Consider the following 14,240-nt stretch of genomic DNA (forward strand, 5'->3'; position numbering starts at 1 on the left):
TGATTATTCTTGCTCCACCATGTTCTTGTTCTAATACCCTGTCATTTGTCCTTCACTAGAATTATATCTTATGCTGTATCTTCACCCCTGAAGGAGACTATATTAGCTCTGAAACACGTAGGGTGATCATCTTTATAGTCTATCTTGTATAGGTGATCTGCTTTTTTGCACTGTACAATTTGTCATGACTTGTATAAACTTTTCTTTTTATGATTTTATATTCAATAAAGAAAGCTAATTGTTCTTACTACATTTTATGGTTGTACGTGCCTTTAAAGTCCACCCCCAGGGGTTCTTCTATTGTCATAGTTTCTATATTGGATGTGGCACAACAACTACACAGCATTGCCGGCCTACACCCCTTTCTTTATTTTGATGACTATTCATGTCGCAAGATTTTACTGTTCCGTTTGTGAGTAGTTTTTCTTTTGTACCCTTTTTAATAAATATTATCCAAATGATAATGCACAAGGCTGGTGCGCCCTCTTTTTTTATTTTTTTATTTTTTTTCTATTTCCTGATTTTTAGGGTTCCCCACTCTTGAGGGCAGCAAGGCCTGGGTCCTTATATAACTGACTGTTCACTCGTGCGCAGGAGTGTCTTTTTTTTTCTTTTTCTTTTTTTGTAAGAATGGGACAACATTCCTCTCTCAAAACTACAGCAACTGGCCTCAGTTCTCAAATGTTTACAGTGTTAAAAGAAGAGTCACAGCATGGTAAACATGGCCCTACCCCAACTTTTTTAGAATTGAGTTGTACCTTGGGTCACAAGATCGTGCCCCAGCTCAGGTATAAACACCTGGGTTGGGGGAAATCGTTCACAATTCTTCTACCAGACCCTGTATGCCGTCTGTGCCTGAGAGGACCTAAGGCTAAGGTTTGGCCTCCAGGAGTTGCACTCTGTCTCCCCTTGTCCAGCTGCCTTCCTGCCTGCACCTCCGACTTCCCTCCCTCTCAAGACCCAGCACCTGCCTGGGAACCTGCCTCTGCGGACCCCCCCCCCCCCCCCCCAAGAGAAAAGGAGAAAAGCCATCTTTTGTCCAGACCACCTTGTCGGCAACCCAGGGCCACCATGTACCTTAAGTGTAAGTCCCAGAACCCTCCTATATCTCCCTTTTTGCTGTGCAATATTTCTACAGGGATGGTTAACCCTTTGCTGTGTCATAATTCCCCTCCATGGACGATTAACCTGTGCTGTGCTTTATTGATGCACTAAAGATCACCTTGAGGTCCATTCCCTGTTGCTGTGCCATATTGCCATCCCATGGACTATTAGCCCATTGCTGTGCCGTATTTCCACTCCATGGACTGTTAACCCTTGCTGTGTTGTATTGTTGCCTTGCAGCTCTTCTCCCCTTGTTGTGCCATAATACCAGGAGGATCATTTCCCCTTGCTCTACCTTATTGTCACAGTGAGGATCACCTTGAGGTTCATTCCACTTTGCTGTGTCCTGTTGCCATCCCATGGACTGTTAACCCATTTCTGTGCTATGTCACCACTCTGTGCCTCTGATCTTCACCCTTGCTGTACTTTATTACTACCCTAAATTTATTTTCCCCTCACAGTGCCACATAGCTTACTTTGTGTACTGTACTGTCATATAGATATAGCTGCCCTGTGGACTATTTCTCTGGGCTGTGTCCCATCACCACCCCTCCCGTACACCCAATCCTCCCAATAAACTCCCACACATTGGGTTCCGTGTGATCCGCCTTCATACAGTATGCTCTCTGTGACCCTAGTCTGTCACAATGGTACAAGAATTTACACTCGCCTGCCACTTTTAGGTACACCTTGCTAGTACCGGGTTGGACCCCCTTTTGCCTTCAGAACTGCCTTAATTCTTTGTGGCATAGATTCAACAAGGTGTTAGGAGGAGACCGAGACTCTGGTCTGTATTGACATGATAGCATTACACAGTTCCTGCAGATTTGTCAGTGGCACATCTGTGATGCGAATCTCCTGTTCAACTACATCCCATGGGTGCTCTATTGGATTGAGATCTGGTGGCTGTGGAGGCCATTGGAGTACAGTGACCTCATTGTCATGTTTGAGAAGATGTGAGCTTTGTGACATGGTGCATCATTCTCCTGGAAGCAGCCATCAGAAGATGGGTACACTGTAGTCATAAAGGGATAGACATGGTCAGCAACAATACTCAGGTCAGCCGTGGCATTTAAATTATGCTTAATTGGTATTAAGGGGCCCAAAGTGTTCCAAAAAAAATGTCCCCCACACCATTGCACCACCGCCAGCCTGAACCGTTGATACAAGGCAGGATGGATCTATGCTTCCATGTTTACGCCAAATTCTGACCCTACCCTGAATGTTGCAACTGAAATCGAGACTCCTCAGTTAAAGCAACATTTTTCCAATCTACAATTATCCAATTTTTGGGGAGCTTGTGTAAATTGTAACTTCAGTTTCCTGTTCTTAGCTGACAGGTGTGGAACCCGGTGTGATTTTCTGCTGTAGCCCATCTGCTTCAGGGTTCGATGTGTTGTGTGTTCAGATATGGTATTCTGCATACCTTGGTTGTAACGAGTGGTTATTTGAGTTACTGTTGCCTTTCTATCATCTCCAAACCAGTCTGCCCATTCTCCTCTGACGTCAACGAGGCATTTTCGTCCACACAACTGCCGCTCGCTGGAATTTTTATTCATTTTTATATTTTTGCGGACCATTCTCTGTAAACCCTAGAAATGGGTGAAAGGTGCGTGAAAACCCCAACAGATTAGCATTTTTTTTGAAGTACTCAAACCAGCCCATCTGGCACCAACAACCATGCCGCATTCAAAGTCACTTAAATCCCCTTCCCCATTCTTATGCTCAGTTTGAACTTCAGCAAGTCATCTTCACCATGCCTAGATGCCTAAATGCAATGAGTTGCTGCCATGTGATTGGCTGATTTATCAATTTGTGTTACCAAGCAACTCAACAGGTGTACCTCCATAAAGTAGCCAGTGAATGTATAAAGTAAATCCCCCCCCCCCTTTTTTTTTTTAGAGGCGTGGTTGTCTCATTGGATTAAAGCCCAATTGTAACTCCTACAGAAACTGTCAGGTTAGATCCAAAGTGTAGTGTTTGTTATCTTGCTGTTTTTTCTTTTGTGTAATGCTTCCCCAGCAGAAAACTTCTATTCCTGGCAAGAAGCTGCAGCTAAAGGCTTTCTTCATTCTGTGTGAGAGCAGTGGTCTAATGCACACTTACCTTGTCACAGCTGTAATGTTGAAATCATAATGGAGTTTAATCTTTGGGTCATGAAAGGAAGATTAAACAGGCCCCTTTCACAGAGGATGGATCTGTGATGATCCGCCCCGTGAACATCCGCTTGCTCAGCAGGGATCGCTCCGTTGATCCCTGCTGAGCCGGCGAATGACGGGGCGGTCCCGGCACACTGTGCAGGGACTGCCCTGTCAGATCTCCGCTCTCCTCTATGGGGGATCGGAAGAGCATGGACCGTCCGTCCATGTTCATGCGATCCGCTCTGCAGACGGATAGAAAAATAGGATTTTCCTCCGTCTGCAGAATCGGACAATAGCGGAGACGGGTGATATCGGGTGTCAGTGGATGAACATAGGGATGCATGGATGTCCGTATTTCATCCATCCGTTCTCTGGACCATTCGGTCCGCACGTGTGAAAGGGGCCTACTAAGACAATTAATAGTTTTTTTTTCTTTTTTTCTTTTTATCCATTTTGACTTTATCTGTATAATTGAGTGACTTCTACAACAGTTCTATTGTCTTTTAATAGTAAAATATATCTTTGAAATAGTGCCTTGCTTTCCATTATCTGTCTGACAATTTATCTCATCACATCATTTGGGTGCTTGTGTATTACTGCGTAGATTCGAAAGGGTAACCATTATTATCCGTGCATTTTGCAGCTGAGTTGTGCACTAGTCTGACATGCTCATCTAGTGTGACCAGACACACCTTTTTTAGGTAGATGTTTCCTAGAGCTGCTAGTCATGTCCTCATCTCTCTGTGCCTTTGTCTGCATCGGCAGTGACAGATCACATTTCTGACATGTTTCTGCACCCTACACTCTCTGCTGGCTAGGGCTCTGCACTTGATCCTAATGCAATTTGAACCTGTTTTGAAACTGTGTGCGTTCACAGCTATGGTAGGCATTTAGTGCAATGTAAATGATTAACATGTTCCTCACCAGATGAGGCTGGAGACTTGTTGGGCTGGTTGGTGTTTTTTTCTGTAAGAAAAACTATACATTGGTAAGATCCTCCTTCATACGTTGGTGGCCAGCAGGAATAATTCTACCTCCTGCAAATGGCTAAAAAGATCTTGCTGATTTGAGGCAGGGTGGATTTGATTTAAATCACAATTGAAATCATGATTTAAAAATCGTAATTTTTAAAGAGCAACGGTCATCTCTGTCCCGCAGCTCCTTCTCTGACCCACTGTTGACTCACCGACAGTCCCATTCACTTTAATGAATGGGACCGTCTGGTAATGCGGCAGTGACACAACAAGGTGAGGGACGTGATGGCAGCAGGTGAGTGGATGCCCGCTAACAGGGGCTTCCATGATGGATCTGAAATGACAGGTGCTCTTTAAATGTAAGCACTTATTCTTGCTGGTAGTTGGAATCTTTAACCACTTGCCGACCAGCCGCCGCAGTTTTACTGTGGCAGAATGGCACGGCTGGGCGATATTGCGTCGCTTCACCCTGTGGCCACAAAAGGGGCGTGCACCCGCTGCTCTCCCCCGAAACCGATGCGAGTGCCCGGCGAACGCGATGACTGCCGACTTCCGCGATCGCTCGTGACACCGTGAGAAGCGGAAACTGTTTTTGGATACACACAGATCCCAGTTCTCTGAGGGAAGAAGAGACAGATCATGTGTTCATACAAAGTAGTGAAAGTGATCTGTCATCTTCCCCTAGACAGTCGCATCCCCCCTTCAATTAGAACTCAAACTAGGGAACACTTTTAACCCCTTGATCGCCCCCTAGCGTTAACCCCTTCCCTGCCAGTGACATTATTAGTCATTGGTGCATTTTTATACCACTGATCACTGTATAAATGCCAATGGTCCAAAAAATTTGGCAAATGTGTCTGCCATAATGTCGCAGTCCCAATTAAAAATCACAGATTGCCACCATTTCTAGTGAAAAAAAAAAAAAATTGTTTTAATTAAATCTATCCCCTATGTTGTTGACGCTATAACTTTTGCGCAAACCAATCAATATATGCTTATTGCGATAATTTATTTATTTTTTTTTTTTTTCAAAAATATGTAGAACAATACATATCAGCCTAAACTGAGAAAAAAAAATTACTTTAAAAAACAAAACAAAATGGGGATATTTATTATAGCAAAAAGTACAAAATATTATTTTTTTTGTTTTCAAAATTGTCGCTATATATGTATACATTTTTTTTTATTTTTTTTTTTCAAAAAATAACTGCAGAGGCAAAATAAGTTTGATAAAAATCAAGAGTCAGATTTTTTTGTTTTTGTTACAATTCTCTAAATCGGCTTCTTACACTGGTAAACAGTGTGAAGAATGCTCTATACCTTGGTGGTCAGTGGGAACAATGCTCCTTACATTGGTCAACAGGAATAATTCTACCTGCAAATGGCTAAAAAGATCTTGCTGATTGAAGTCAGTTGTTACTGTCTGAGGAACCCCTAGCAGCCTTTGGATTATCAATTTTAAAATGCTTTAGTTTATTGCATGTATGTTTTCCAGGGCAGCAAGGGACGACTACTTTTTTTTTTTTTTGGTATGAACACCGAAAATAAATCGGAATGTGTGTGAATAAAGCTGGTCATAGATGGCAGGGACCGGCGAAGATTCAAAGTAGGTATGGGCAGGCTGAAAGTACCCAAGTTGATCGATACAATTTTGGTATAACCAGCCTGTCGGATTTTGCATGCGGTCATTGCTAGCGGCTATTATAGCCACAATCGCTGTGTTCTCCTGTGGGGGGGGGGGGGGGCTGCTTCCCCAGCTGGGAGTACACAATGGCTTTGCGGGAAAGATTCCCCGATCAACACTGACTGTATTGGAGGAATCGCTCCATCTATGGATGGCTTTGGGGACCTTAGATTGTAAGCTCCTTGTGGGCAGGGACTGATGTGAATAGTAGTAGTGCATATCCTATATAATCAAAGATTCAAAGGCTGAAACCCTCCAAATAATGGCTCGTCGTCAATGTTTTATATGGACTTTACTTATTTCAAACCTGTGCAACATGGTAAAGAAAAGACAAATATAGCGGTGTCCCTAGGCATCTTTGTTGGCCAGGGAATTTGGACCAACTTTGAGTTTTCCGGGTTAAATTATGATGGGCCTAGAACTTTGACACCAGTTATGTCTGATCCACTATTCCTTATTTTTTACATGGCGCTATCTCTGAAAATGCCCCCTGTATTCACGTTTTCATCAGATTTAGTGTGAATAGTTCAGGTTTACTTGGTCATTAAAGTGGCTGTAAAGGGCAGAATATCTTTTACCTTAAAAAAGAAGTTTGTGGTGGGGGTAACACACACACATACTTGCATAGGTGGATGTAGCATCAGCTCGATGCTGCATCTGTCCCCTGCCGCCTGTAAGACCGCGAACCAAGCGATCAAAAACCAGTGAGAGGCTGTGACTCTTCCTTGCTCTTCCTTCCTCTGCTCTTCCCTGCCAGTGCTCACTGGAGCTCTGGGCTGTGGAGGGGCCGAGTGGCTGGCTCAAGCTCTAAGTGGCTTGCTGAGAATGGTGAACCAGCTGCTGCTCAGGAATCTGGGTGAATCCAGACTTGAAAGTCAGGATCGATCCAGAGCACACTATGCAACTTTTTTTTTCTTCAGATTTGCCAAAACCATGTAGTGCAAGGATCTGCCTGATTGCATGCAAATTGAAACGCTAACAGGGCTTTCACACTGCACTGCCCATAGTGTCAGCGGTAAAACGCCGCTATTTTTAGTGGCGTTTTACCATCGGATTTGCGGGGCTTTTCGGCCGCTAGTGGGGTACTTTTACCCCCGCTAGCAGCCGAGAAAGGGTTAAAACCGCCCACAATACGCCACAATAGCGGCGTTTTGCCGGCGGTATTGCAACGCTGCCCCATTGATTTCAATCGGGAACAGCGGTGGAGGAGCGGTAAACACACCGCTCCTTCACTGCTCCAAAGAAGCTGCTGGCAGAACTTTTCCTGACATCCTGCCAGCGCACCGATCCATTGTGAAAGCCCTCGGGCTTTTACACTGGAGACAATCGTGCAGCAGTTTGAGGGCGGATTGCAGGCGCTATTTCTAATGCTATAGCGCCTGCAAAACGCCCTCGGTGTGAAAGGGGTCTTAAGGTTTGACCTCATATTATATGGTTTTGCTAAATCTGAAGGAAAAAATCTACATAAAGTTGTATAGTGTGTATCCAGCTTAAGTCTGACGTTTTTCAACAGAACAAGCTCTTTTGCAGATGTAAGGCACATGGGATGAGACAAACCAGTTAACACTGCCAGGGGTCCATACAATTATCAGCTTTTTATTTTTGTAAAACCTTCTTCCCAAAAGGGGAGGGGGCTGTTTACTGTAACTGCTTATAAAGTGTTAGCTGTGCTAGTAGATTTAAATACACTAACAAATTTAGGCTGAACTCCAGCTAACATTCACATCCTCCCAAACTTGCAATACTGCTGTCCAAATGCACCCCCTGCGCTAATTATTCCATATTAGGGACACTATCACAGGAGATGTGTTACTGGCCAGATCACCAGGTTAAAACAGAGGGGGGAAAAACCTAAAACACAAAAAAAAAACAATGCAGCCATGAGCCATCACATCTAGTGATAAGCTGCAATGGATTACATTTTTGACGTCGGGCTTAATACAACTTTAAGATAAAAAATGTTCCGGTATGTATAATGACCACTCAAACCCCCTATTCCCCCCCCCAAATTTATACTTGTGCTCAAAAGTTTGCATACCCTGGCAGAAATATTGATATTGAAAATATTACAACAACTTTACGTATAGTGATTGTGTTTTAATAACGGAAAACACCTAATTAGCCCTGATCAAAAGTTTACATACCCTGGAATGTTTGGCCTTGGTACAGACACACAAGGTAACGCTTAACGTTAAAATGGCAGTCAAAGATTTATTTCCCACATCTGTGGCTTTTTAAAGTACAGTTAGTGTCTAAGTGTAGGAGTTTATTAGCTTTCATGTGGATGCACTGACCAAGCTAGAATAGACGCTGAGCCATGGTGAGCAGAAAAGAACTGTCAAAAGACCTGCGTAACAAGGATATATACAATACCAAGTTGACCCTCCAGTGGTTACAGCAGAAAAAAGGTAAAGGTTCTGGAATGACCATCACGGTCTCCTGACCTTAATATCATCAAACCACTCTGCAGAGATCTCAAATGTGCATTTCATGCAAGACGACCAAAGACTTTCCATGACTTGGAGGCATTTTGCCAAGATAATTGGGCAGCTATACCACCTTCAAGAATTTGGGGCCTCATAGACAACTATTACAAAAGACTGCACGCTGTCATTGATGCTAAAGGGGGCATTGCACAGTATTAAGACCTTAAGGGTATGCAGACTTTTGAACAGGGGTCTTTTCATTTGTTTACATGTTGCCATGTTTTGTTTTAGGATTGTGCCATTCTGTTATAACATACAATTGAACATGGATCGCATAAGAAATAAAAGAAATGTGTTTTGCCTTCTCACTGTTTTCAAGGTTATGTAAACTTTTGAGCACACCTTTACCTTGAACCCTCTCTCCATCCAGCGATGTGCCCATCTGCAATGGCGCTGGTCTTTCTTTACATGACACGGAGACAGTAGCGGGAGCAATTCAAGTCCTCTTAGTGGTACAGGTCCCTGGGGTTAAAGTTTTTTTTTTTTTTTTTTTTTTCTTTTTATACTGTCTGCTCTGTGTATCCTGTCTCCCTCCTCCTTTCCTCACCAAATAGCTCTGTCTGTCATGCACGCACCGCAAATCCGACTCTGTCTCGCACAAGGCACATGTAGATAGGAGGTAGCAATTAAACTGACAGATGAGTTTTGTTGATGCCGGGAGAAACGTCTCCCATTTCCTCACTGGCTTGGCACCATGGCATGTCGATGAGTGCATGCACTTGCTGTGGTACAGCCTTCCTTTATTATGATCTCATTTATTGAGATAATAGAATTTGATTCTCCTGAAAGTCTCAGGTGGTTATATCGAGTCAGCCTTTTTCTATTAGGTGGAAAATGACCTTCAGATTATTAGAGTATACTGACCTACTATAGCTTTTATACACATTTTGCTTATTTGTAAGCTAGTACTACATATTGTAACCCACCAAAAATCGTGTTGCTAAATCTGAACTAAATGGCTTTTGATTGGCGGCTATTTATTTTCTTTATTTTTCTCTTTTGCTTATTAAATAAGCTTGTAGATGTTTGAGTTATATCTGGAATTTGTGTCCACGATGCATACATCTCAGTAAGATGTTGGAATTATCACTGACTCAAAATGTCTGAAACTCATTTTTGCACTAAATGATTTTCATCCTTAAATTATAATTTTTTTTCATTTTAAATGCTAAATTCACTTCCTTTTTTTTTTCTAAATTCAAACTTCCATATGTGCCAATATACCATTTAATGTACTTCTGAAAAAAAAAATAACTTTCTATGTACTTTAGGACAAGGCCTTACCCCAGCCTCCAGCTTGTTCCATAAGTGTTCATGATTTCCTGGTATCTTGCTTTAGGACATAAAAATGGTTAAATTGGTTGCTAAACCCATTGATTAAAATTTGACCTAGGCACAGCTATCTGTAGTGTTTACTTATCTCTCTCCAAAGCTCTATCATGAGTCACTTCTGACAAACGCTCCAACACACAATATAAAATAGCAGCTGAAAATTTGTGCTGGGAGGCAGATTAGCAGAGTTTGTCTATTCACAGTACATCTCTGCATGTTCCTTCCTTCCTCTGCCTATGTGGAGTGGGGGTGTGTGCCTTTCCTCCAATCAGCTCACAAACAGTGAAAGCTCAGACTCCACACCCACTACTGAATGAGGAAACCAGATTTCTAACAATATCTGCACTTTCCAAAGAGTATAGAAAGGGAAAGACAGCAGATATGCAAGTAAAATGTAGAGAGATTTGATTCATCTCTGTGCATCATATGTGGCTGTTCACTGGGTATAGGAGAGGGTTTACATTCACGTTAAGGCTACTTTAACACTAGGGCAGGAGGTCTGTTATCGGTAAAGCGATGCTAGCTAGACGGTGCTTTACCGTTGTTTTAGCAGCGCATTTCGTCCACTAGCGGGGAGCTTTTAACCCCCACTACCAGCTGAAGAAAGGGTTAAAAGCGCCCATTTCAAGGGGCAGGGCGTTTTGGGAGTGGCGTATACACCGCTCCCAAACCGCCCTATAGATGCTTATTGCAGGACTTTTTTTTTTTTTCCTGTCCCACAAGTGCACCACCCCAGTGTGAAAGCACTTGGATTTTCACACTGGGAGGCATGAGAGGCGCTATTTTTAGCGCCTCAATGACTAAAAAGCACCTCGGTGTTCACTAGATGACCTCATTAGCACACATCCTGCACCTGCCCTTCAAGGAGATTTGCCCCCACCCACCTCTGTACTGACATGCAGGTTGCCTTGGCCTTTAAAGGCCACAGTCAGCACTGATGAAATCGAACCATTTTTTGGGTGAAAACTGAAAAGCTGTTTTGTAGAGCTGCACGATTAATCAGTAAGAATCGAAATTGCGATCTTTTTTTCCCTTCCCGATCTTCAAGCCAGCATGTCACAATCTTTCTCCCAAACAAAATTGACGTCTCTTCCCCCCCCCACAATTAGAGCTTTCTTCTGGTGGTATTTGATCACCCCTGCGGTTTTTATTTTTTGCGCTATAGACAAAAAAAGCGACAATGTTGGAAAAAACATTTTTTGCTATAATATCCCCAAAAAATATATAAAAAAATCTATTTTTCCTCAGTTCAGGCCGATACGTGGTGTTCTACATATTTTTGGTAAAAAAAAAAAATCGCAATAAGCGTTTGGTTTGCATCTACAAAATAGGGGTTTTATGGTATTTTTATGATTTTTTTTTTTATACTAGTAATGGCGGTGATCTGCACTTTTTATTGTGACTGCGACATTATGGCGGACACATCGGATATTTTTGACCCATTTTTTGGGACCATTGTCATTTTTACAGCGATCGGTGCTATAAAATTGCACTGATTACTGTAAATATGACACTGGCAGTAAAGGGGTTAACCACTAGCTGGCTAGGAAGGGGTTAAACGTGTCCTAGGGAGTGATTCTAACTGTTATGGGGCATGGCTACGTGTGACGCATCACTGATCATAGCTCCCCATCACGGGGAGCTATGATCAGTGACAATGTCACTAGGCAGAGTGGGGAGATGCTTGTTTACATTAGCATCTCCCCATTCTTCAGCTCCGTGACACTATCGCAGGTATCCCCTTGGACATCGACCCGTGTCCCTACTCTTGGAGCTTCTGGCAAGATCGCACGCGCTGTTTTTATAAAAATACACCTATTCTACTTGTCTGCTCTGGGTTTTGCACACAGCAGCCCGAACCTCCTCTTCTGAGGTGCACTCCTGGCTACTCCCCTTCATTGTGTCCCCCAACAGAGAGCTGCTTTCCATGGGGGCACCCGTGAGGGCCGAAACGGCGGCTTATCCCCATCACTGGAATGGATAGGCTCGGATAAGAAAAAGGGGGTCTCTGGGGGGGGGGGGGCAGCCGCAGCACAGGTGGTTTTTCACCTTATGCATCAAGGTGAAAAAGTTTGAGACTTTACAACCACTTTAAAAGAGCCACATTTTATATAACCTTATAGTCACTTCTATTGCTAGTCACATAAAATTGCTTGTATATTTGCTTGCTATGCATATCTGCGTACTGTTTTATAAATGTAATAATTTCGCATTTTGCTTACCGAAATGCCACTGATCATTAGTGCGCAATATTATGGATGATGACATGCTGAATGTAGCCATATCATTAAATCTGTTGTTCTGACCTTGCTTGTGTAGATTGGAAGATCTTTCAGCTAACTGTAACAAATTCCAGAAACGCTCAAATATATTTGTGTATGCTTGGCTGTCATCATGATAAACTTGTCATTGGAGGCATGTAAATTGCCTAAAGTAGCACAAAATGATGCATTATTTTTTTTATTGTATAACCAACCAGTGGATTGAGCGTAAAAAAACTGACCTGATTCCTCCATCCATTTTTCCCTTATCCAGGATTTATAAGAAAGCCAAGTGCTTTTACTTCAAGATGCTCTGGTGCTGGACTTTTATCCTCCTCTGGACATTTCCCCATCCATACAATTCAGATTGATAGGGGGATATCCTTCTCACTGAGCTATTGTATTTTGACAGCAGGGAGACCTTCCCGCCATCAAAATACACTGATCAACATTGCAGGCTATAGCCTGCAGCGCTGATCAAATGGGGAAAATCCAACAGGGTGGTTCGATTTCTGTTCAACCTCTCTGCCCATGCATGGATTGAAATTTGGCGAGTCTCGCCATGTATGGCCGGCTTAACTCTGCTCGCGTGTTTTTTGTTTATTTAATTTAGAAATTGTCATTTTCGTGTTTATTAAATGTTGAGCTGAAAAAACAGTAGAAATGTGATCTAATTTGCAGATGGCATTTCTGGCCATAATTCAAGGACCTCTCTAAACTCTGATTCCAGTCAAAACCTGTACCTTTTTATTTTAATATTTTTTGATACAATGGGAAAGGATGAGATCCTCCACTTCTCATTGGGAAGATTTTCCCCTTTGTTTTTGACATTCATTAGACAGAAAAGGAATCGAGGCAAGATTTTCCAAATGGCGCACAGAAAGCATAAATCTGGTGGAAAAGAATTGTATCTGTTATCAATCTGTTCATGTTGGAGAGATTCCCCTTCACTTTCTAGCTAGGAGACGTGTTAGACAAAACGGGAAGTGAGGCAAAATCTCCATCATTTAGTGATGCCTTGATACAGGAAAACCAACAATTTGCTAACACATTTTAGGCTGTCTGTATTTGCTTACATGTTGTTCAGCAGTCTAGCCATAACCAACTTCTCTGCTTTTTGTTATTACAGGCAGGCAGAAGTCCTGAAAGCAGATATGACAGGTAAGCATAATTACGGTGTGTATTCACCACATGTGTTACTTTTGTTTTTAGTAAGTGGTACTGCTGCCATGTTTACCCCGAAAATATGGCCTACCCCGAAAATTAGTCCTAGTATTATTTTCCATGAGGGCTGCAATATAAGCCTTACCCCAAAAATAAGCCATAGTTTAAAATGCTTGTAAAATCCTATAATCCATTTTATTACAGTAGTATATAATGTACAATGTGTGTGTTGCTGTAATATAATTGCTGGAAAGAGCGCTCTGGCAGGTCACAGAAGGGCAGAGCAGCGCTATAAAGAAGGTATTTGGCACTTATATATGACACACACACACATTGTACATTTATATACTACTGTAAGAGAGTGGATTATAGGATTTTACAAGCATTTTAACTCTGTTCACATTGGCGATTCCTGGCGGGGGACAGAGAAGACAGCACATTTACTTGGTAAGACCTACCCTGAAAATAAGCCCTACTGCATCTTTTGTTGCCAAAATTGACCCGGCTTATTTTTGGAGAAACACTGTATATTCTGCCCAGTCTGCTTCTTTGTCCGGACAAGATCTATAGATTTGACAAATCAGTAAATTAAGAAGCTTAATAGTGTTATATGTTGGTATTATCCATTCTTTACTACAAATGAATTAAACACCTGCATTTTGTAAGCAAAAGAAATCTATAGTGTTTTGTGTAGCGCTTTATTCCTTTCGGGTCTAAAAATGTAATCATTCTATTCAGATAAATATGAAAATATTGCATATGATTATTTAATACTAGCAAGGGGCACACACGAGAGTGCAGCCGATTGAGGATCAATCAACCTGTATGGGGATGAAATAGGATAGGGTGATGGAGGCGTAGATGTTGAAGAGGTTTTTTTAAACCCCTGCATTTTATGAGCCATAAGCATTGGCTTGACAAAATGTTCCCCACAGTTGACATAGACCATGTCTTTGTCTGGCAGCACCTGCTTCTCCACAGTCCAAACAAGCCCCTGTGGGTGCTATCAGGTTGGCAAAATCAAAACTTTTACCATACACACAAAATGAATACGCATTACATGAGGATTGGTCTAATCCTGAAAAGATGTTCCC

At 42.3% G+C, this 14,240-nt stretch overlaps 1 protein-coding gene across 5 annotated transcripts in view; it reads left to right on the plus strand.

The window, feature by feature from the left end:
* SMG7 (SMG7 nonsense mediated mRNA decay factor) overlaps positions 1–14,240 on the plus strand; it is a 115,515-nt gene that overhangs the window by 33,086 nt on the left and 68,189 nt on the right. For all 5 annotated transcript variants that reach the window (XM_077453132.1, XM_077453133.1, XM_077453134.1 and 2 more), the window contains exon 2: positions 13,112–13,143. In XM_077453132.1, the coding sequence (XP_077309258.1) occupies positions 13,112–13,143 (32 nt within the window). The remainder of the gene's footprint in view (positions 1–13,111; positions 13,144–14,240) is intronic.

This window comes from Lithobates pipiens, unplaced genomic scaffold (genome assembly GCF_037356315.1).
Source record: "Lithobates pipiens isolate NorthernLeopardFrog02 unplaced genomic scaffold, aLitPip1_a1.2 Scaffold_23, whole genome shotgun sequence".
Lineage (NCBI taxonomy): Eukaryota > Metazoa > Chordata > Amphibia > Anura > Ranidae > Lithobates > Lithobates pipiens.